Source organism: Ammospiza nelsoni, chromosome 13, assembly GCF_027579445.1.
Source record: "Ammospiza nelsoni isolate bAmmNel1 chromosome 13, bAmmNel1.pri, whole genome shotgun sequence".
NCBI classification, from domain to species: Eukaryota; Metazoa; Chordata; class Aves; order Passeriformes; family Passerellidae; genus Ammospiza; species Ammospiza nelsoni.
Genome location: NC_080645.1, coordinates 3,326,001 through 3,350,070, shown reverse-complemented (window position 1 = coordinate 3,350,070; position 24,070 = coordinate 3,326,001). Strand labels below are relative to the sequence as shown.

General features: G+C 44.3%; 1 protein-coding gene across 1 annotated transcript in view; it reads right to left on the bottom strand.

Moving 5' to 3' along the window:
- The window catches only part of LOC132078916 (transcription initiation factor TFIID subunit 4-like), a 154,035-nt gene extending 130,681 nt beyond the window's left edge, over nt 1-23,354 (bottom strand). Inside the window, exons 1-5 of the mRNA XM_059481256.1 lie at nt 22,349-23,354; nt 18,470-18,642; nt 2,933-3,064; nt 2,092-2,313; nt 742-864 (exon numbers count right to left, since the gene is read on the bottom strand). Coding sequence (XP_059337239.1) covers nt 742-864; nt 2,092-2,313; nt 2,933-3,064; nt 18,470-18,642; nt 22,349-23,354 — 1,656 coding nt within the window. The remainder of the gene's footprint in view (nt 1-741; nt 865-2,091; nt 2,314-2,932; nt 3,065-18,469; nt 18,643-22,348) is intronic.
- Between the last annotated feature and the right edge of the window lie 716 nt (nt 23,355-24,070).

Genomic DNA, 24,070 nt, shown 5'->3' with positions numbered 1-24,070 from the left:
TCTAAAATACACAGATTTCTCTGGCAATGAAATCAAAGAAATGTATAGCAACTACTTTTAAATCCAAGTTTTTCACAGACTATATTACATTTCTTTTAAGCAGCTTGACTCTTTCCCAGCTCTGTCTGCAGCCCATTTATACAATTCACTGTTGCACTGGAGGCTGCAGCCAGTGCAGCTTTTTTCTGGCCAGAGCCCTCTAACACAGCTTTGCCTCTGGAAACCCCTGTGCCACCCAGGCTCCTGTCTGCAGAACGGCTGAAAATCAGGAAAATACTGCTCCTTCAGTCCTAGAAACTCTAACCCATGTTGTGAAGGGATTGTATCTACAGTTGGTCTGTGCTTCAAAAATTAAGAGCTTCTTGTTTCAGACAAGAACAGGGTTTGGAGTAAAAAATGAATCCTCAAGGAAAAATCCCAGATTTTAGGGGGATTAGGGGGATCCCATATTTAGAATAACAAATCCTCAAGTTAAAACCAAAGTATTACTCATCAAAACAAGAATGGCTTTGACAACTGCCTACTAAATACTTTGCTGCATTTCCCCTTTAAAAAACCAAAAGAAAGTCTGCCTTTAACAGACTTTTTAAATTTATATAACATACAGAATATTGCATTTTGATGAAGCCCAACCTCTTTCATTACAGCCAGAAGAATTGTTAAGATCAAAGCAATAGTTTTCAGCATCCATAAATAAGTTTAATAGAAAACTGACAAAATAAATGGTAACTAAATATTTACCAACAAATCTTGAACCAGAGCTTTCACATTGCGGGACGTTTCAGGAGATGGTGAATTATGAGAAGCAAGTTTTATAAGGGTAGCTAAAAAGTTTTTACATTTTTTCACATTCTCTTGCATTTCCTGCAAAAACCAAAGAAAACAAGTATTAGTTTCATGCTATTTTTTCATTACAATCAATGCATGCTCTTACCACTACAAATAAGGAAAGTGATTAAACTTTTCTAATTCAGGCCATATATGAAATATGTTTTGCTATTACTGCTTGTTACCTGAGATTTTCTTTTCTTTAGGTAACTGAACATTATAGCTCACAAATAACAACAAAAAATCAATGAAAGAAATATATTTTATATTTTACAGTCTGCTTTGGTACAAATAACCTTAAACATGAGAAGTAACACAACAATTTGCTGGAGATGAATTCTCCTTTGAGATGCCCAACAGACAAGGTACAAACGTCCCCCAAGCTATCTTAATTTGTTAAATTATTGATTCAGCATGTTTTTGTACAAAGTAGCTACAGCAGTAAAATCAAATTAGAAATAACTCTTCAAACATCATCCTATCTAATCTTTTTTTTCATTAGTAGTAAAACAAGCCATTATTTTATATGGTGTAATTGCTCCAAGAAACAGAAACATCACATTCAGTGTAACCACAGTTTTGAGGCCCAGCAAGAGGACAATCCATAGACTGAAGGCCTGACTGTTCTGGCTGCAGGAACAGAGCTGTTCTTTCACCAGTGCCACAGACATGGCAGGTGGGGAGAGATGACCACAAGTGTTCTTCCTCCCTCTCAGCATTCCTATCCCATGTGGCTGAAACCAGGCAAGGGTTTTTGTCGCAGACATCTTTTCATGAAAAATCCTTTCCTTAGGATTTTTCCTCCTGAGAAGCTGAGAGGCCTCAGGAACAAATGTAAACAATGATTATCTGCTGCTGTGGAATGCAACAGGTGCATCTGGGATTGGTCTCATGTGGTTGTTTCTAATTAATGGCCAATCACAGTCAGCTGGCTTGGACACAGGGCCCGAGCCACAAACCTTTGTCATCACTCTTTCTATTCTTAGCTAGCCTTCTGATGAAACTTTTTCTTCTATTCTTTTAGTATAGTTTTAATGTAATATATATGATAAAATAATAAATCAAGCCTTCTGAAACATGGAGTCAAATCCTCATCTCTTCCCTCATCCTGGGACCCCTGTGAACACCGTCACAGGTTTTCCTGTTTGCCAAGTATTTGTCCCATCAGGGGATACATGCTTGCCTGAAGATAAAGCTCTTCCAGCTTCTGAACACACCCGAGGAGTTCCTAAAGCACTAAGAAAACACTATTCCCACATTTACCTGTGACACCACGGTGGTGCCAGGCACAGGGGAGCTGGGGATGACCAGGGGCTGTGCTGGCACCTGTGCTGCTGTGGGAGGGGGCAGTGGCAGCCGTGGCTGCCCTGACCCTGAGCCCTGGCTCTGGGCACTGCTGAGCACTGCAGGCTGCTGGGAGGCTGCAGCTCCACCTGCCACTGTCGTCTTGAACAGATTGGGAGCGCTTGTCGTAGCTACTGTTACCTAAAAATATTTTATATTTAAAAAAAAATTAATCTTCACTTTCAAAAAAATACAAAAAACATAGAATGGTTTGAGTTGGAAAGGAACTTAAAGCTCATCCATTTCCACTACCCCATGTTGCTGCAAGCCCCATCCCAACCTGAACTTGGGCACTGCCAGGGATCCCCGGGCAGCCACAGCTGCTCTGAGCCTCCCCACCCTCCCAGGGACAACTCCTCCATACATCCACCCTGAATGTCCCCTCACGCCCAGAGCCCCAGCACAGGCAGTGCCCCCAGCATGGGCAGTGTGTGTACCCCAGCATGGGCAGTGTGTGTCGTGTGTGTCGGCCAACACGGGCAGTGTCTGTCCCCAGCACACGAGCACAGTGTCCCCCAGCATGGGCAGTGTGTGTCCCCAGCACGGGCAGTGTGTCCCCCAACAGGGGCACAGTGTCCCCAGCACAGGCAGTGAGTCCCCAGCAAGGGCACAGTGTCCCCCAGCATAGGCAGCGTGCTCCCAGCACAGTGTCCCCAGCATGGGCAGCGTGTCCCCAGCATGGGCAGCGTGTCCCCAGCACAGTGTCCCCAGCCCTGGCAGTGTGTCCCCAGCCCTGGCAGTGTCCCCAGCAGGCCCTGACCGTGGTGTGGGACAGCACAGCCCCTCCTGGCAGCGTGGCTGTGGCGCTGGCGGGCGCTGCTGTCGATGGCACCACCTTGGCTTGCACAGGGAGCCCCAGGCGGACACTGGAGGTGCCCACGGACGTTGGCTGCTGAGAAAGAAAAAACAAGTATTTTACTTTTTTTCTCCTTAGCAGCTTGATCTCCAAGGCTTTTTAATAATTATTATTAATACTAAGAAAAAAAATCAAAACTAGTAATGTGCTTTTATATGTATATTCACAAATACTGGAAAATCAGCTTTCTCAATGTTCAATGACAGCTTTGCAGTACTTCTCCTGAAAGCTATTACTCATACAGCTATATGGAAAAGATTAGAAAAAACAAATGTGACCTGCAAAAACACTGATGCATTAATTCAGTTGTAATATTTACATGTCGGTGTTCATCAATATTTGAGTTTATCATTGCCAGTAACACATACTGGTCTTCTTGGTATTTATGGGCCTGTTGTAGTGCTTTTTATTTATGGAATTAATATGGACAGAATATTTTTCTGCTTTCTAAATTTTTTTACAATAATTTCAGATTGGATTATATAGAAATTAGCTTGCAGAGAAACAAAACCTAAACACTGGGAGAGCTTTTGTCATAGAACACAGACTCTGTACCCAGACAGCAACTGCAACATGAAGAGCAGACAAAGGAAAATGACTGACCTACAGCCTTTCAGTCAGTGGTACATTCTATAGCTCAGAAAATTTATGTTTTTTAGCAATCATATTACTTATTTTGTGATTTATTTTCATTGCAAGACTGAAATGTCTTGCCATCCTACAAAAGGACAAGATTTAGGAATTAAAAATAGTCTCCAGAGAAGTTATCTAATTCTGCAGGAAGGTAAATACCATTATAAACAAAATGCATCCCACAACATGGCAATTATGACAAAATGAGAACCACACATTACTAAAAATGGAGGCCACACTGGTGTCTTATAACTTGCATTTATTAAGATTTGCATTCACACACTTGAAAAAGACAATTTTTCTAAGTGGATAGAATAATAAATCATGGCTGACACTGATTCTCACAAGATAAAACTAGTTTTCCTTGATTTAAATTTTAATTCATATGTCTCTAAAATTCATATTTTATAAACAACTGCTTATTTTAGATTCTTACATTGTCTATTAAATACTTCTCCAAAGAATATCTAGTGTACTCTAAAATATCTCCAAAAGGAGCAGAAGCCCAGGCAGGCATTCAAAGCCCCAAGGATTCCTTACAAATCAGTCCAGCAACATCATCTACTGGATATCAATCTTCTGTACTTGGGGGAAAAAAGGAGGAAAGAAAACAAATCAAATAAATCTACCTGACATCTGAACAAACCCCTTTTTTTGTTTGTATAGCTTTCAAGATTTTTAAAATCTTGACTAGGGATGTCTTCCATCCTGAGATAGCCCAGAGACAATAAACAGCATCATCATGAAGAGGCAGAATTATCTGTTTTTTTGTAAGAAAGACCACATAAAGCTTCTCCTGTTTTAAACACCCTACACCTCTTTTCTTCATCATAAAAATGACCAAGTATTTTAAAATTCTGGTTGAATGAAATTATATCTACTAAATGAGTGCTGCATTTGAAATATAAATATTGTGTATCTAATTCACTTGCTTATAATCAATTTCCAGCCTAAGAACATAGCTTGCCTGTGATATCTGCACCCTTATCAGTCTGGGCTTCCAGAAGTGAGGATTTAGGAAAAAAGCAGATAACCAGGGGCACTTCTGGCAGCTATCAGTTTCCAGGCAAGAGCTGCAGCCAGAAATCCACAAATACAGAGTGAGACTGCACGGTAGAGAATTTTTCTCAGCTAATAAATGCCCATTTTTCATCACAGGAGCATACTTGAAAATAAAACTGCACATAATTATAATATAAATTTTCACCATTATAATGCCCAACTAAGAATGTATTCCCACGTGCCAAACCTCAGCAGCAAACTGTGAAACTTGGAAACTAAATTCACCCTTGGTTTTAAAAATCAATAGTGACAAAAGCCTTTAATAGAAAATGGCAGTAAAATCTACTAAAGTGCTGGATAGGAAGAAATCCCTCACCACCAGAGAACTGCAAACAAAGCAATGCAATGTTTTATTAACATGGTTCCAAAATTTAGAAAGGTTAAAAAGGTAAGTCTGAAATGAAGGGATGAGAAACATAACAAGGAACTAGCCTGGAGAAATCCTTAAATACCATGGAAATGATCTTCAAGTGACAGCTACAAGCTGCCAGAAGACACTCAAAGGATTCCCAACATGAATGGTTCAAGAATTGATAAAAGTTATTTAGAAAGAAAAAGACGTGTTTTCCATAAAGGGAACTTGTAAACACATCTCATAAGAAATATGTCAAAGAGAAAACAAAAATTATCAACATTATTTCAACAAAAAATCACAACCCAGTGTGTCAAGTTCCTCCTGGAAGAATCTAAAAGAATTCATGGGTGTTCCTTGAGGAAAAGCTGCTGAGGTTTGGTAGGACGCTATAAATTCTGAAATTACCAAAAGAGTTAGAAAGAAATACATTTTTTTATTATTTTTTATTAGATAAATCAGATGTTTTTACATTCCCTAGATAAACAGAAGTAACACTGAGGAAACTTTTGCCCTGTGCTCAGACACTGCCAGGCAGGAAGGCAGACCATGAATGAGCAGTCACAGAACGAGCTGCTGCTGCTGCTGCCAGGGGACACTGGAGCTGCATCTGCACCCAGGCTGAGCTGGCTCTGTCCTCACAGCTCAGGGAAAGGGAGAGGAGGATTCCAGGGGGGACAGCCTGGGAGGAAGGGGGTGTCCCAAGGTTTGTTCTGCCTGACCAGGTAACACAGGTAACACTGATTTCAGGGTGCAACAAGTCACTTCCATTTAGGCTGTCAGAGCACACTGGGTTCAGAACTGGCTGGATGGCCGGGCCCAGAGAGTGGTGGTGAATGGTGTCACATCCAGCTGGCGACCAGTCACCAGTGGTGTCCCTCAGGGGTCTGTGTTAGGGCCAGTTCTGTTCAATATTTTTATTGACGATATGGATGAGGGCTTAGAGTCTTTTATTAGTAAATTCGCTGATGACACTAAATTGGGAAAGAGTGTAGATCTGCTAGAGGGGTGTAGGGCTCTGCAGAGAGATTTGGAACGGTTGGACGCATGGGCAGAATCAAACGGGATGAACTTCAATAAGTCCAAGTGCCGAGTATTGCACTTCGGCCATAATAACCCCCTGTACCGATACAAGCTGGGGATGGAGTGGCTGGATAGTGCCCAGGTGGAAAGGGACCTGGGGGTGCTGGTTGACAGTCGATTGAATATGAGCCAGCAGTGTGCCCAGGTAGCCAAGAGGGCCAATGCCATCCTGGCCAGTATCAGAAATGGTATGGCCAGCAGGAACAGAGAGGTCATTCTTCCCCTGTACTCGGCACTGGTGAGGCCTCACTTGGAGTACTGTATCCAGTTCTGGGCCCCTCATTTTAGGAGGGACATCGAGTTACTTGAGCGTGTCCAGAGGAGGGCAACGAGACTAATAAGGGGCTTGGAACACAAGCCATACGAAGAGCGACTGAGGGAGCTGGGGTTGTTCAGCCTGGAGAAAAGGAGACTAAGGGGCGACCTCATCACTCTCTACAACTTCCTGAAGGGTGGCTGTGGTGAGCTGGGGGTCGGCCTCTTTCTCCAGGCGACAACAGATAGAACAAGAGGACACAGTCTCAAGCTGCGTCAAGCGAGATGTAAGTTAGAATTAAGAAGGAAATATTTCACAGAAAGAGTGGTCAGATACTGGAATCATTTACCCAGTGAGGTGGTGGAGTCATCATCCCTTGAAGAATTCAAAAAAAGACTGGATGTGGCACTTGCTCCCATGATCTAGTTGAACAGTTAGAACATCGGCTGGACTTGATGATCTTATAGGTCTCTTCCAGTCTTGAACTTCTGTGATTCTGTGATTCTGTGAATTGTGCAACTCTGTGTCCTATAAATTCCCTCCTTAGACAACATCTCCACTTTCCTTCTCCTCAGAGCTCTGGGCACATGAATAGGGAGGCAAAGCTTGGGCGAGCTGCACCTCCACACAGACCTGAGCTGGCTCTGTGCACACAGCTCAGGGAAAGGGGAAAGGAGGATCCAGGAGGGACAGCCCCAAGGTTTGTTCTGCCCGACCAGGTAACACAGGCAACACTCTGATTTCAGGGTACAACAAGTCACTTCCACTTAGGCTGTCAGAGCACATGGGAATTGTCCTATAAATTCACTCCTTAAGACATCTCTACTTTCCTTCTCCCCTGGACACATGAACAGGGAGGCAAAGCTTGGGAGAGCTGTACACAGACGGAGCTGGCTCTGTGCACACAGCTCAGGGAAAGGGGAAAGGAGGATTCCAGGAGGGACAGCCTGGATATGAGGGGGTCCCAAGGCTCGTTCTGCCTGCCCAAGTCACACAGGTAACACAAGTAACACTGATTTCAGGGTGCAACAAGTCACTTCCACTTAGGCTGTCAGAGCACACTGGAACTGTGCAACTCTGTGTCCTAAAAATTCACTGCTTAGACAACATCTCCACTTTCCTTCTCCCCAGAGCTCTGGGCACATGAATAGGGAGGCAAAGCTTGGGAGAGAATCCACTGTACCTGCTGTGCACAAACAAGCTTCTCTGTACTTGAAGGAATACACAAGGCTGCATTTGAAAAAGCAAGTCACTTGAATATCGAGGAAACAATCAAAATAACCAAGGATTACTTGTCACTGCCAAGGCAGAACTGTACCAATTTTAGAGACTGCATTGCATATTCAAACTGTCAGAGGTTAGTATGCAAATCCTTGTGAGCAAAACTTGTATTTTGTACTGTAGAACCACCTACTGACCAACCCTGCAGGTACCAGCAGCCCAGGCCCTGAGCTAGAGCTCACTGTTGACAAGTTCCATACATTTTTCATGATCATTCCTGTCAATAAACTTGGCCTCTATCAACCAAAAAGAAGAAAATACCCCAATAACATTTGAACAGACACTAACACAAAGGCCAAGTTTTCCACAATACAGACTGTGACACCTCTACATCTTCCAATACATGGCTTCACTCTAATGCAAAACTCAATTTTCATTAGATCTTTAAGTTTAGATTTAAATTTGCAAAATCTGAAATGAAATTCAATTTTATTTCTAATCATTAATCTAGAAGACTTATAAACCAAACAACCCATGCTAAGATGCCATCTGAGATGCCTCAAACAATCAAGGGCACCATCTAACAAAGAAACTGAAGTGGGATCACAGACACTGGCAGAAGCACAAGCTAAAGGAGAAATCTGGGAGTTCACTTGCACTGGGCTGGCACGGCCAGGTTGAGGTGCTGGGGGGCTCTGTGAGAAGCTGCCAGAAGCTTCCCCTGTGTCCAGCAGAGCCAATTCCAGAGGCTCCAGGACAGACCCGGCCCTGGCCCAGGCTGGGCCCCTCAGTGACAGCAGCAGCACCTCTGGGGACACTTGGGAAGGGGGAGGAAATGCCCTGGAGCTGCAGCTGGTGAGAGCAGGGAGGGTGTGTGAGAGGAGCAGCTCTGCAGAGCCCAGGGCAGGGCAGGAGGGGCAGGAGCTGCTCCAGGGCTGGAGCTGAGAACCCCGAGCCCGGGGGCAGCCAGGGAGAGGCAGCTGAGACCCCCAGCCCTGGGCTCAGCAGGGACCTGAGATCATCCCCTGGAGCCCTGGGGAACAGCATGGAGCAGAGATCATCCCCTGCAGAACACCATGGAGCAGAGATCATCCCCTGCAGAGCAGCATGGAGCAGAGATCATCCCCTGCAGCCCTGGGGAACAGCATGGAGCAGAGATCATCCCCTGCAGAGCAGCATGGAGCAGAGATCATCCCCTGCAGAGCAGCATGGAGCAGAGATCATCCCCTGCACCCCTGGGCACCCCATGGATCACAGATCTCCCTGCAGGCCCCACACAGGAGCAGGGGGTGCCTGCAGGAGGCTCTGACCCCGGGAACCCCACACTGGAGCAGCTCCTGGCAGCACCTGTGGGGAGAGGAGCCCAAGCTGGAACAGCTCTGCTGGCAGGAGCTGTGAGCCCACAGGAGAGCTGGGCTGGAGCAGCTCCTGAAGGATGCAGCCCATGGAAGCTCTCAGGCTGCAGAAGCTCAAGGAGCTCACTGTCCCCTGTGGGAGGGACCCCACACTGCAGCACAGGAAGATGTGAGGAGCCCTTCCCCGAGGAGGGAGGAGCAGCAGAGACAGCCTGGGATGAGCTGAGCACAGCCCCCATTCCCCATCCCCCTGCACCACTCAGGGCAGAGTGGAGAAAGCTGGGAGTAAAGTTAAACCCAGGGAGAAAGGAGGGCTGAGGAGAAGCTGGTTTAAGATTTAGTTTTTATTTCTCATTATCCAGCTCTGATTTGATTGGTAATGAATTAATTCCCTCAGTCCAGCTTGTTTTGCTGTGTCAGTAACTGGTGAGGGATCTCAATCCTGACTCCCAAAACTTTCCTTACATTTTCTCTCCTTGTCCAGCTGAGGAGGGCAGGGATGGAGAGCCTCTGGTGGGCACCTGGTGTCCAGCCAGGGTCAATCACCACATAATTTTTCAGTAATTAACTCATCCAACCTTTCCTCCAGGCATGGCTGTGGCCTGAACTGCTATTAATGCATTAAATGTTCCCCATCAGCAAACTCTGCTTCCTGAGACTGAAACTTCTCAAGAGCTCATGGGGAAGCTCCCCAAGCTGACTGGCTGCCTCTCAGTTCCTCTGGCTCCAGTTCACATGAGCAACCACTTCAATGTCAGATGCAGAGAAATTTTTTATCAGATTTGATTTTTTCTCAGCCTAGCAAAAATACAGAAAAACTGACCCAAAGTATTACCCTTTTAAAAGCCTAATATTTGCACAGTACAGAAAATTACTGGAAGCAGCTTCTCTAACAGCAGAGGGAGAACCTTCACTGCCACCACAGCGTCACTGAGTGGAGCATCAGAACCCAAAGCAGGGAGATGCTGCTCTGTTCCCCATGTGCACAGTGTCCCTTTGGGATAACAGGGCAGGAAAACACTGGCAACAATTACACAGAACAGGCAGAGGAGCCTGGGGCCACAAGAGAAAACCATCAGAAACCAGGGGTTCTAAGTCCAGAACCTCAGAAACTTCTAAATACTCATCAAAGCACTTTCTCTGCTCAGGTGAAGTGGCTGGTCCTCCTACAATCACTAGGGTTCATCCAAAATATCTGGTGAATAAAAACCAGCTGCATTTTGTCACTTCAGCTGGATTCTACTGCTGCCTCTAGTTCTTAGTGCTGCCTGTAAATACAGATAATCCATTGTAATCAATACTCTTATGTATTAAATTAATGTTTTTATGAGTGCCCAACTCGAAACGTGGAGTTTGTGACCCAGAGTGGTCATGGCTGCAACTGAACACAATAAATTAACCAGCATTTCTCATTCCATATTTAAAATAGAGACAATTAGGCTCCATTTCCTACTTACAAAAGGAGGGTAGTAATCCCCTTAACTGCACTGTTGAGAAAGTTGTTACAGGGATAAGCTTCACAAAAAAAACCTGCTTGGTTATTAACTCCCACTGCAGAGGGGGGCAACAAGGAAGCCTGAAGCAACCCACTGCACAGAGGAAAAAATGTTATATAAATCTTCATTAATTAGGCCTGTCCAGCCTACATACTGTAGAAATTAAAAATAACAGTAGTATGTGGTCATGCACATACACATGGCAGCCACTGTGACAGTGCTCAGGAACCTCCTTTAGAGCACTTGCTCATCTTTGAATGTTTAAATCTACAGCCTTACACTCTTTGCATGTTTAATTTACAGCCTCACTAACATTTGACTGTTCTCTAAATTTTAGAGCTGTGTCAATGCTAAAAATGTAAACAATATCAATTTTCAGTACTGAAAATCAACTGTCTGCTTAATACAGAAAAGAATCACTCATTGTGAAGGAAGAGAAGGAAAACAGTTTCATGGTTAAAGCACAGTAAGGACCACACATTTCTTACTCTCTCTGACCTGCCCTACCACCACAAATGTATTCTCCAGAACACTGAAAGAAGCCCAAAAACCATCAATACAAAAGAAATAGCATGGAATAGTTTATCTGATGACAATGGCAGTGCACCTTAGCAACTACAAAGATTTATCTATCTGCTTAAAATTTCTGCAAAGAATAAAACAAGCATTTGTTGGAAAAGCAGAAAGAATGTGAAAACAGAAAGAAAAACAAGAGTCAATAATAATAAGTGAGAAAAAAATTACCAAAGTTGCCATAAAAATATAACCAGTGCTGAAAACCCAGGTGTGAGTGTTTTGACCAGACCAACCTCAGATTTGCAAGGCTCTGATTTAGCAAGGACAGCAGCTTGGGAGCCATGAGCAGGCTCAGAGTGCCCTCAGCACCAAAGGGAGGCACAGCCTGAGCTGCTGCTCACAGTGTGCTCCACAGCAAAAACAAGGCACAGCCAGAGCAGGGGATGCAGGGCCTGGCACACCCTCAAAAAACTTTGTTTTCCTCATTTTAAAAACAGATGGCAAAGCGAAATTAAACAAGAAGTGAGTATCAAAACACAGAAAACAAAACAGTGAAGTTCATTATATAAAATTCCAATTTAAAGAGTAGAAGTTAGAAAAAGGCCTAAAGCAAGAAAAAAGAAAGCTAAAAAAACTGTCATTTTAAAAAAAAAATATATCAGGCTGTTTAGACAACGAAAACAAAATACTAAACAAACAAACTTTACACATAACTGCCTTCTCTGACCACTAAAATGTACAAAAAATTTTCGTAATGGAAAACACATTTTGAATCAAACTTGAAACAAAATCATTCATAAACTCTGAAGCCAAATCCATTTTCAGCAGCAGTCCCATGAAAATTCCAATATACACTCTTTCACCTGCTCTGAAATTCCAGTAACAGATATTCCAAAATAAAATACTATGGGCCATGCTAACATTGGTCTTTCCTATATGATATTCACTTTATACTCTTAGTTTACAGCAGCACTTTGTCACTAACATAAAATAACTGCAATAAAAAATAATTTGAAATAAGCAACTTTTTTTGCTATTTGGTTATAATGTAAGCTCACCTGGGTATTAAGATAATGAAAGCCAGTAAAAAAACGCATCAAAGGCATGAAAAGCCATGAAGTGTACAAATGAAAAATGCAGATAAACAAAAGAAACACAGCAAAGGAAAACTAGATGGCAGCACCTCCCTATTTTTCACAATTTCACAAGTCTAGAATTCAAAACAAGATATGGAGGTAAAAATGTAATGCAATCTAATAACCAGTTTTAGAAGATTTCTGAATTTATTTATTTATTATCTCTGAAGAATACAAAAGAGCAAGCAAACACACTGTTTGAGCTGCTCATAATAGAAGAATCCAGAGCAGAATTCTTCTAAGATCAGTTTAAGTTCCAACTAATTATGACTTGTTTCCTAAAAATCCGGTACCTTAGCTAATATTTTAAAGCTGATTAAATTTTGGCAACATTAAAAATGTATTAATATTCAACTAAAATTAATGTCAACCAAAATGTAAAAGGAAACTAAAATCACAAAGAAAAAATAGTTACATTAAAATCATGCACAGCTAAGTCAAAAGTATCCAAATCATGTTTTTCAAAAGATGCACATTATCACTTTCACAGTACAACAAACTTGCGCTTTTTAATGCATCCAAAGATTATTATAATACTCAGGGAAGACCAACTATTTCCATGTAAACCCTGAGATACCTATTAAAAAAACCACACAAGCCTCTTGTAACTGCACTGATATGAAAAATACTTTTAATATACCTGAGTATTTTGCAATTTTTCTCTAAACAAAACAAAACACTGGAGAAAAACTGCAGCTAAGAATAGTTAATACCACAGAATTGTAGATTCATTTAGGTTGGAAAAGGTCTCAAAGGTCACTGAGTCCAACCATTAACATTCCCATTACAATCCTATGCAATCTCATAGTTTGAATTAAATTAAAACTGTTATTTGGTACAATTGCACATACTCATGTTTTTCTTGAATATTTTAAAGAAACCAGGAACGCTGCAAATGGAAAAGATCATTAAAATATTGAATATATCTCTCAGTTACTGCTGTCTGCAGTGCTGTTACTGTCAGGCTCTGCTTCCCTGGATGTGTTTCAGTGCTCCTCTGGGCTGAGTGTGCTGCAGACACCCACCCACCCACCCTCCATCCATCCGTCCGTCTGTCCATCCATCCATCCATCCATCCCTCAGTCCACCCATCCCTCATCCATCCATCCATCCATCCATCCTCCATCCGTCCATCCATCCTCTGTCCGTCCCGCCCGTCCATTCTCCATCCGTCCATCCATCCATCCCCCTGGAACATGTGTCCAACCCCAGCATCTACCAGCTCAGCCTCACACTGACCCAGCTGAGACCCTCCCCACAAGGCTCCATCCATCCATCCATCCTGGGACACGTGTCCAACCCCAGCAGCTCCCAGCTCAGCTCACACTGACCCAGCTGAGACCCTCCCCACAAGGCTCCATCCATCCATCCATCCATCCATCCATCCATCCATCCTCCCTCCTGGGACACGTGTCCAACCCCAGCAGCTCCCAGCTCAGCTCACACTGACCCAGCTGAGACCCTCCCCACAAGGCCTGTGCTTATCGCACCTGCCAGTTTTCCAGAATCCCACTAAGAATGGGAACAATCAGATTTTATCCATGCTTTACACAGCAGCAATTAGGAGGAGCATAATTAAATGTCTAATGAAAGATTATCCAAGTCTTCCTTTCAGAATGGATTTGCCTCTCTTCTCTCAAGAATCTAACACAAAAGTGTACCCAAGCTCTACATCTGCCTCTACTCCTGAAAGCTGCAAAACACAACACACGGGTACTATAAACAGCAGAAGTCACACACCTTAATTAGCAAATCCAAGCAATCAAAGAATGAGCAACATCAGATTTAAGTGTGCTGTGCCACTCCATCGTGTGCCTTGAGTGCCCAGCTGAAGCATTCATCATGGCAGGACTGAACCCCCTGCACACCCACAGGACACAGCAAGGTGAGAGCAACAGGAGTTCTGGATCCCAGTCTTTCTGAACTCTTGTCTTTGGCACTGCAATCCAAACTCACCTTCTTTTAAACTTGGGAAGGGAAGAGGGGTGGCTCTATCCATTCCCCACGGGGTAAGTACTATTATATACAAATATTTAACTTCTGAACCTTCAACACCAGAACAGGCAAGGACAGAGCCACTGTCCTTAAGGAAAGCCTTTACTTCAGCCCTCACATCAATTCCTCAGGACACACACTACACCTTCCTTGTCTCGGCAGCTCCCATTGCTCCCAGAGTATTTTACTGTATAGAGCTCAACTCAATCACTGTATCTTTATCCAGTTGTTTAAGACAGTTTTTTTGGATTAAAATGCAGAATGCTTAAATTTGTAGAGCTTAGCATTGTATTTGAGTCACTGAGTTTGCATTTTAGCCTTCTTTTAGCCATGTAGAAAGTCAGCACAGGTGGAAACTTGCAGTGTGCCTTAAGGATTCTAGGAAACAATAATTTCTGAAGAATGTCTCAGAAAAAGACATGGCTTTCATACCTGGATACCAGCCCAGCTGCTGAAGTTAGAGGAATTTTCAGGGAAAACCTGGATCATTTCCCTCCAAAACACCTGTGAGCAAATGACAGCCCTGGGTATGGAAAGAAAAATCCTGCTGTAGTACCCAGGCTGCAGAAGGGGTTTGGAATCTGAACAGCTCTGTATGTATTGGTCAAGTTGATTGTATTTCAGAACATTTAAAACATTGCCTTATTTTCCCCTCCTCTTTTAAGAGTGGAGAAATTACACAGTTGTCAAGGGGAGAGAACCAAAGAACTTTCAAATTTAGATGAACACTTGGGAGTTTTTCAGACACTCCTTCTTCTAGTTTTAAAAAGAGTAATTCCAAATCTATTTTATGCTCTCCAGTTAGCACTTTCAACACTTCTTAATTAGTTGCCAGCTTTTACAATTTCTTTGGCATTTAATATATTGTATTTTACATCTAGCTGTATAGCTCACAACAGACTTTCTCACCACAATCATTATTTAAAGTGTATTCACAAATGGACACTGAAAACAATCACTTAGCTGGGTAACTTGTGACACCTAACCCAGGTTAAAAATTAGGACAATCTGCAGACCAGTAACCCTGATACCCATAAAGTATGAAGGCCATGTCTTTTTCTGATACATTCCTCCTGAGATATTATTTCCTAGAATCCTTGAGGCAGACTGCAAGTTTCCACCCCTGCTGACTTTCCACACATGTAAAAGAAAGTTAAAATGCAAACTCAGTGACTAAAATACAATGCTAAGCTCTACAAATGTAAGCATTCTGCATTTTAATCCAAATAAAACTATCTTAAAATAACTGAATAAAGATACAGTAATTAAGTTGAGCTCTATACAGTAAAATACCAACCATCCCACTAATATTAGAAAGAAAAGTTAAAACTCCATAGCCTGACATGCTCATTCATCCCAAAAAACACTTTGCAGGATCCAGGCAATTAATGTTTATATTCTGTCTGTCTTGAGCTAATGGCACCAGAATTTTCCTGTTTCAGTCACAGTGGACACCACTGACTCTTGAACACTCATACTCTATACACACAAAAACCTAGCACATTATTTTTGATTAATTTTAAACTTCTTCTGGAAATTTTAATTCACTGAATTCAGCTTTCTGACCACCAGAAAGAAATCCTGAAAGAAAACAGCTTAATTAAAACTCCCTGAAAAAATTATTTTTCAGTACACACAATTTCTTTTATTTCAGAACTTGATCCCTGAATCAACTAATTATAATGACTACTCAAACAAATAACTGACATTTCTAAAACCTTAGCATAATATTTATCATTGAACATTTCATTTGGAAAACCAATAAACACTCTCTGGTTTTAAACCATCCACCTAATGAAATAAAAGTCTCGTGTAGTTCTGATTAGATATACCTTTAGAATTTATATCTTTACAATCTTGTTTTAAGAGGCTGTCAACTACAATTTTTAGAGAACACTCTAAGGTCAAACATATATAAAACATAAGCATAAGACACTGAAGATCAAATGCACAGTCAGGGAAGTTAAAGGTAAATTTCCCAAGGGTAATATTAATTATTTCTTAACCTTGTTAATTACAACAAATACAGAAATTATGCAGTACAGTTTGGGCAGCTACCACTAAGATTTTCAAAGGAGGTGAATCCTGACAAGCTACAGTATCAATATTCTAATCCTCCTACACTAACATAATCCAACTTTTGAATTTTGCAAGATATTGATGATTCCTAAGGCCTTGCTGGTTTCCTGTGTTCTGAGCCAGTGTGTTAGCAGCAGGCAGTGCAAAGAACACCTACAGTGCAGAGGGGGTTCATTCATCTGGGGAGAACCCTGCACAAAACAAACACAACTTTCTAATACCTGAACTCTGCAGATCCCAGCTGAGCTACAAACACCTGAACATCCAATCCTCTCAGCTTTATTATTACAGAAATCCATCAAGTGGGATTATATCCCTTCTGCAACATTAACTGCTCCATACAAGCAGAGAGGAGCTGCCTGAGATCAACATGATCTACATTTGCTGTGCCCTCATCTTGAGGCTGACTTTGGGATCCAAACCCAGACTGAGCCCAGAGCCAAGCAGGGGATCTACATTTCTGCCCACTTCCTTCCCGCAGTAAAGATTATTCCTCAGAAATCTTCAAACTACAAACAATTTGTTAATATCTGTATGAATGCTTCCATGGTGAATTTTAATTCACTATTAATTAATACTGGCCACATAAAAACTAACAGTACACAAGAAAAATAGTTAAAACTAATATGGATCCCATTTTTGGTACAGTCCCACCACACACCTGTTCTGCACTTACACCATGCACTTGTCTCAGGAGCCACTGCTACAACATCTGCTTGTAGTAATTACCAAAGAAGTGACTGCACTTTGCAAAGAAAGGCCCCAACAACCCAAGACAGATGTACAAATTCAGGAATTGGCTGCAATTTTGTTGTGATCAAACTAGTAAAAAAAAAAAATCTGTCAACAAACACAGGCGTATCTCTGTGTTTACTTTTCCTGGAACACATTTCTCTTTGAAGGTTTCTACAAGTCTTATTCTTCCAGATACCACAAATTTAAACATTATATGGTGCCTCTTCTGCAAAGAGTTCTTTAACAAATTTCATCCAATACTGCACTTGCCTCTCTTTTGAGAACATAAAGTTTTTCCAAGTGTTTCCAGGCTTTCATTTATGTCTTTCCTGACCCTGAGCTACAGTCTTCCTAGGCACACTCACTTTTAAAACTTACATTCTAGTTGGCTCTGTGATTTATAGATTACCTTGTGTTTCTATTTTCCATTCTCCAAATTTATTCCAGCTTACTTCTCATCTGAAATGTTTATTATTGCTTTCAGTTTTGAATTAAATTCAAAAATCTTTTAACTATAAGTACAGTGCAATACATAAAGCATAAAGAGGGAGAGTAGTGAAATTATAAATATTGGGAAATACCAACTGAACTTATTTCGAGCAACTTCTACAACAACTAAAAAGTTGTAAAGGTATGTTTTTCATTTTTCCACACAGAATTACTGATCTGTTCTGCAAACATACACCTTAGGCAAAACTACCTTAAACTCTGCCTCTTATTGCTATGGCACAGCAGCCCTGCACCAAGATCCAAAGATGCTTGACTCCAAATTTTAGTAAAAAGCTCAGTTCTAGCCCTAAATGGCCCCAAGCTAAATGTCCTCTCTACAAACTTTTAAACCAATGCAGCCTTCAAATAATTTTTTTTAAAAAGGCAAAGAACCCCAAAATCAAAACAAAACACCAAAACCAAACCAAACAACACAAAACCACCCCACATCCACCCTAGAAGATAAATAAGCTCCAAGTTCAAATCAACACATTCCACTGATGATTTTGAAATAGGAAAGCACTCTATCCTATCAAACCCTAGAAAAAGAGAAATGTACTCACAACACAGGAAAAACTTTCAGTGTAGACAGATCACAACCCAGAAACAAATTAGAAGAATCAAATCTTTCTTTTGAATAAAGTATATTTTAAAAGTTATTTTAAATTTATTGCAAATCCTTGGATAGAATGTGATTGGTTTTCTCTTTTCTAATGTCCAGTGAAATTAGCTATCCTGGGATTCAGCATGCTGGGATATCACAGTGCTTTTGATTCAGAGCAGCAAGGGACATTTATTAAACCAGTGATACACAAGACTGAGCTTTACAGCCTCCAATCATCTCTCAGACTCTCTAAAGCAGATTTTTTCCTTAAATAATAAAAAAAAATCCTAGGCCTCATAAAATAAACTACATTTGAATAAGTATTTCCTGTTTTCACAACAAAAAGGGCAGGAAAGCACAGTTGCAGGAACATATGAGGTAATAATGTGTAAGACATAACGCACCAAAGGTAAATGAAGCCAGACATACCTGAGCTGTTGAGAGGCGAAACACAGGGCCAGTAGTGGGCACAGAAAGCCTGGGTGACATGTTGGCAGGACCCTGTCCCTGTGTCTGCACCTGGGCCTGCATCTGAGCCTGTGCCAGGGCCTGCTGGGGCACCATGACGAGCTGTCCCGCGTCCGTGCGCACCAGCACCATCCCTGGGGGACAAGGAACAGTCAGGGCACAGCAGGGACAGCAAGGACAGCACAGACACAACCTCTGACCACAGAGTGCACAGCAGAGGGCAGGTGTGGCACTGCACAGCACTCCCTGGAGTCCATCTCTTCTGGATTCCCGTGTAACACGAGATTTTATTTCCAAGAACAAAGGGAGCCCCCACTAGCAGACCCATTTCAGTCTGGAATTTAAATAACTGCAGTTTATGGAAAGCAGGGATGAAAAAAGCAGCCACTGGAGTGTTTGGGGGACAGTGATTTCTGACAGTCTAGTCAGGGTCAGGAGAACAAAATTAGAAATATAATCTTTAAAAGTAAACTCTAAGGACAAGGCAGCTGCTGGGAACACAACTGAGTACATGCATACCAGGGACCAAGACTTTCTACAAGTCTTACTCTTCCAGATACCACAAATAATGTTAAAATTTGTGATATGTGAAAGAATAAGACTTGTAGAAAGACCCAAGAGCTTTACTAAACAACATGCAAATATTGCCCAGACACACTTTGAGTGTACAACATCTGAGATTTACTTAACCCTGAGCGCCAGCAGACGAATGCATTTGGTACCCAGCATCACCATTTGGGAGGCACTCACTACCTGTGGCTTAAACACCAACAGCAAGCACTGCCAGGCCCAGAGCACCAACACAGCTCAGCACACAACCACACAGGGCAGAACTTTAGAAAATTGGCAAGTGTTTTCTAACACTTTCTGGAAGTAAATGATAGTTTTTTCAGATTCTTTTCTTGTAAAGCACCTCACAAATAGAGGCCTTCACACAACAGAGCCATGGCCATCAAGCTGTGCCCAAAGTTTTGGAGTCAGCAGGTCAGAAAAAGGGAGACAATGGCTAAGTTGGTCCATGGATCCTGGAGTTTCACACATTCAAGGTCACTGCAAAGTATGTAATGTTCTTCTCCTAGTTCTCTCAGAACTAAGAAGCAGTTCTGCAGACAGACTATTAAAAAGAATTTCCAAGTTAGTTCCAGAGTACATTTTAATAATTTAACCTACACAGGATACAACAGGTCAAATAAACAGAAAAACATCTTGTCTGCAACTACTAGAGAACCAAAAACCTATGAAGTCACTTTCAATTGCTGATAGCAGGGTCAGTAGACACTGTTCCTACAACCTACCTCTATGTGCAAATTGCTTCTTATCCTTTTTTAACTTTTCAAAAGAAAATGAAGAATGTAAAATCGTATATCCAATTCTAAAGGTAACAGCTTACATCCAATTTTATTTGTTCACTTTCCAATTGCAACACCTTGCTAAAGGGACACAGCTTGTACAACACCCTGAGGATAAAGAAATTCAAACACTCTTATAACAGATTTCAGAACCCTACAGCAAGAAAATCTTTCAGTCTGACATGGAAATAACAAATCCCAATTGTGGGATGAGCATGTAGAGAACTGCAGCACACATAAAAGCCCTCACTCACAGAGTGCTGCCAGCCAACCTTTCCTGCTACAAACACAAACAGAAGGCAAATTTCTGCCACTATAAACTAAAGACTCATGGAAATCAAGTTTAAGGTAACAGGCATACAGAGCTACAGCAAGGACCACATCCAAAAGCCATAATAATAACTCTCTCTCAAAGCCAAGAGTAATTTAAATAGAAAGTTGAGAGAAACTCATTAAAAACTCATCTAAAAGGTAACTTTTAAGGTCCATTAGCCATTTAAGCACCAAGCTTCACAGTTTATAGTTGCAGAAAATCCTGCAAGCAGCTGATGTATTTGGTATATGCCATTCCTAAACCATCTGGACACCCGAATATGCCAAGTGGCTAAACGGGTTATCACTGCTGTGATCATGACTGTGAACTTTATATAAAAACCCTCACAGGATAATGCCTTCCACACATTAAAAAATACATGTTCTATTTGCATTACACAGATTCACAGGTGTGTTCTTAATTTATCTTCCCATTTTCTAAACCTGATTCTGAATAGAGAAAAACGGAGTGGAAACGACAAATGAACTGAAACACGTGCCACACAGTCTCCATCAAATTTCAGACACAATTACTACTATAAATTAATAAATGCTCATGTGTTAACATTATATTTTAATTCAGTTTGGAGGACTACAAATTCCTGTTACTGAGCAGCTGGTGCAAGTAAGAAGCCAGTTAAATGATGAGATTCATTTTACCTTTCTGTCAGTCACATAAAGATGAAATGCACAACTTAGGAGCATTATCTGCTAAAATAACCCCTTCTCAAAAACTGATTCTAAATTTCTGTTTTATATAGAAGTTTGCTACATGGGAGTTTCAGATTAATTATAAATGATCCACCAAGTTAAAAACTCAGAAATAACATTGTATTTTCTGAATAATTTTCTTTTAGAACATACTATCTTCATGTTTATGCAAATTTAATGGATTTCCAACTATCTTGTAATAAAACAAATTTGAATTAAAACTTTCTATTTCCTTAATGTTTCTTAAATCCTGAAACAGGCTGTTTCCAAGTTTCAGTTTTCCCTCTTCTGTTTGAAAGTAACAGATCAAAGTACTGACACAATGAACTCCAGAAACTGTGTGCAAAGTTACAATGCACAGTTATCATCTGCATGGAGCAATCTTCAGCAGATTAACAAAGGGAGGCAAAGGCTAAGGGCACACAGTCTGGACAGCAACTTATCTGTCTCAGGTTAGTTGGGTCTTCACAAAACCACCAAGATTTGTATGTTTGGAGCAGCAGATTCTGGAGGATTTTTCATAAACTAGAGCCAAATACACAACTACTAAATGTGCACTCAGAGGCAAACTGCACCACAACATTGCTGCTCTACTTAGCTAATAAATATCAAGTATTTCAAGAAATAAGTTGGGAGAACTCAGTTATTTCAGACTACATCAATAGTTCCACATCTTAACATGCTATTTATATTAACAGGAAATAAAAGAATTAGCTTAAATGCTATATCAGCTCCTAAATCAAGAAGACATGAAGATACCCAAGTTTTTGCAAGGTGAAAATCTAAGTAGGGGACCACAGCACCCTTCACATGAAACAATATACAGGTTAAGAGTAGGAATCGTGAGGATGAAGGGATGCTGGCTTGGTTAGCTAGCAACCTTGCTAAACTTAAATTTTTAATAATTAAAGTTTAAAAATTTAGAGGAGTACAAAGAGGACATGATTGCCTCAGAGTTGGAAATAATATCTGGTGATGTGAAGACTACCCTCACACAACAATAACTTTACCAGAGTTACTGAAATTATAAATTTTAGATTACACACATTTAACACCTGGTTCAGAGCAGAAACCATTCTTTCAAGCAGAAAAACTTTTCAAGACTATCAACTGTGAAGCAGAAGTCTTTTAAAACACATATAAAGTTACCCTTAGCATCCACTCCAGCTCTCCGGCTTTTTATGCGCTGTCCAACCACACCATCACAGGGTAACTCACCGTGACCGCCGCTCTCCCCAGGACAAAACCAGCAACTCAACCACAGCAGCTGCAATTACCCTGCATTAGCCGTACCAGTTACACCCTAATTAGCGGCAGCCGCTCCGGCAGACGGTGCTTCAGACAGGTGCCTCCTCTTGGGTTTCCAGCACGCCGAGCAGCGGGGACCTGACAGCTCCGGGGGGAAGGAGAGCCCTGGGCCAGGAGCACAGGGTGACAGCGAGCGGCGGGAGCGCAGCGCGGCACTTACCGGGCGGGATGGTGAAGCCGGGCGGCAGCTGGATGGTGGTCTGCGGCGGCGGCCGCACGATCAGCTGCGGGGCCACGATCCGGGGGGCAGCGCCCAGCGCCGGCCGCGGCGACACGGCCTGGGGGGCGGCGGGCAGGGCAGCGCCCGCCTTGGCGGTGACCGCGGGCTTGGGCGCGGCGGGGGCCGCGGGGGCCGGCGGGGCCGAGCCCGGGGCCGGCGGCGCGGGCGCGGGGCTGGCGGAGGCGCCGAGCGCGGTGACCGCAGGCAGCGCGCCGGGCGCGGGCTGGGGCTGCGCGGCGGCGGCCCCGCCGTGCCCGCTGACGGGCGGCACCGCGGCCGGCCGGGCCCCCGCGCCCTCCCCGTTGGGCGCCGCCTGGCCGGAGCGCGGCGCGGGGGCAGCGGCGGCGCCCTCGGCCGCTCCCGCCGCTCCGCCGCCCCCCGCGGCCCCGGGCGCGCCGTCGGCGGCGGGCGGGCTGGGGCCGGGGCCGGGGCTCCCCGCGTCCCGCGCGGCGGCGGCGGCTGCAGCGGCCACATGGTTGTTGACAGGCTGGGCAGGGGCGGCGGGCTGCGGCGGGGCGGGAGCGGCGGGGCTGCCGCCGCCGGGAGCCGCTCCATGTGATTGCTGCACACTACTACTGTTTACACTCGCTCCCCTCCCCGCCGCCGCTGCCGCCGCCGCCGGGGGAGACGGGGCCGGGAGAGGCCCCTGGGCGGGGGCTCGGCTCCCCGCGCTGCCGGGGCGCCCCGCCGCCTCCCCTGCCCCGGGCGCGGGAGCGGGCGCGGGGCGGCCGTGCTGCTGCCGGCCGGGGCTGCTGCCCCCCGCCAGGCTCCCCTGCTGCGGCTGCTGGGACGGGGCGGAGGTCCTGGGCGGGGGCGGCTCGGCGGGGCCGCGGCCGCCGGCCAGCTGCGATTCCAGGGATCCCACCAGGTCGCTGAGCGCCTTCTCGTCCACCTCCTCGGAGAAGAGCAGCATCTCCTCCAGTGGGTCCGACGCGCCCGCCGCCATCTTGCGCTGAGCTGGGAGCCGGCGGCGCTCTGCGCATGCGCGGGGCTCTGCCGCGCGCGGGGCACCATGGGAGGGGCCGCCGCCTCCGCCCCGCCCCGGGGCGGCACCGGGACCGCCCGAGCGGGAGCGCGCCCTGAATCGGGACCGGCACCGGGACCGCCCGAGCGGGAGCGCGCCCTGAATCGGGACCGGCACCGGGACCGCCCGAGCGGGAGCGCGCCCAGAACCGGCACTGGGACCGCCCGGGCGTCCCAGCGAGTGCGGCCGCCCAGAGAGAGGGCGGCGATGCCCCTGGGGAAGCCGCGGGGCAGCAGCGGGTGCAGGGAGGTGCCGTAGGGACGGACGCGGGATGTGGAGCAGCCTCCCCGGGCCAAGTGTCCGCAGAGGCGGCGGCGGCCGGTGTTCCCCTCCCGTCCCGCCGGGACAAGCGAGCGATCGGCCCCGGCTCTCCCAAAGCGGGGAAGTGCAGTGGGATGAGCTGTCCCAAAGCCCAAGGCACGCCCAGCTCACGGTTTCACTGCTCCGCTCTGCAGTTACCGGGATCCGCAGCTGCTGCCCCAGGCAGACCGGAATGGCTGCAGTGATACGATTCCCTAACGGGGACGCTGTTTCAGAAGATTTAGAAAACAAAAATAAGGCTCTTTGCATCGCCAGAGCAGCTGCCCTGGCGTGCTGCTCCCTCGGCATCCTCGCGGGAAATTCAAGGTAGTTAATTT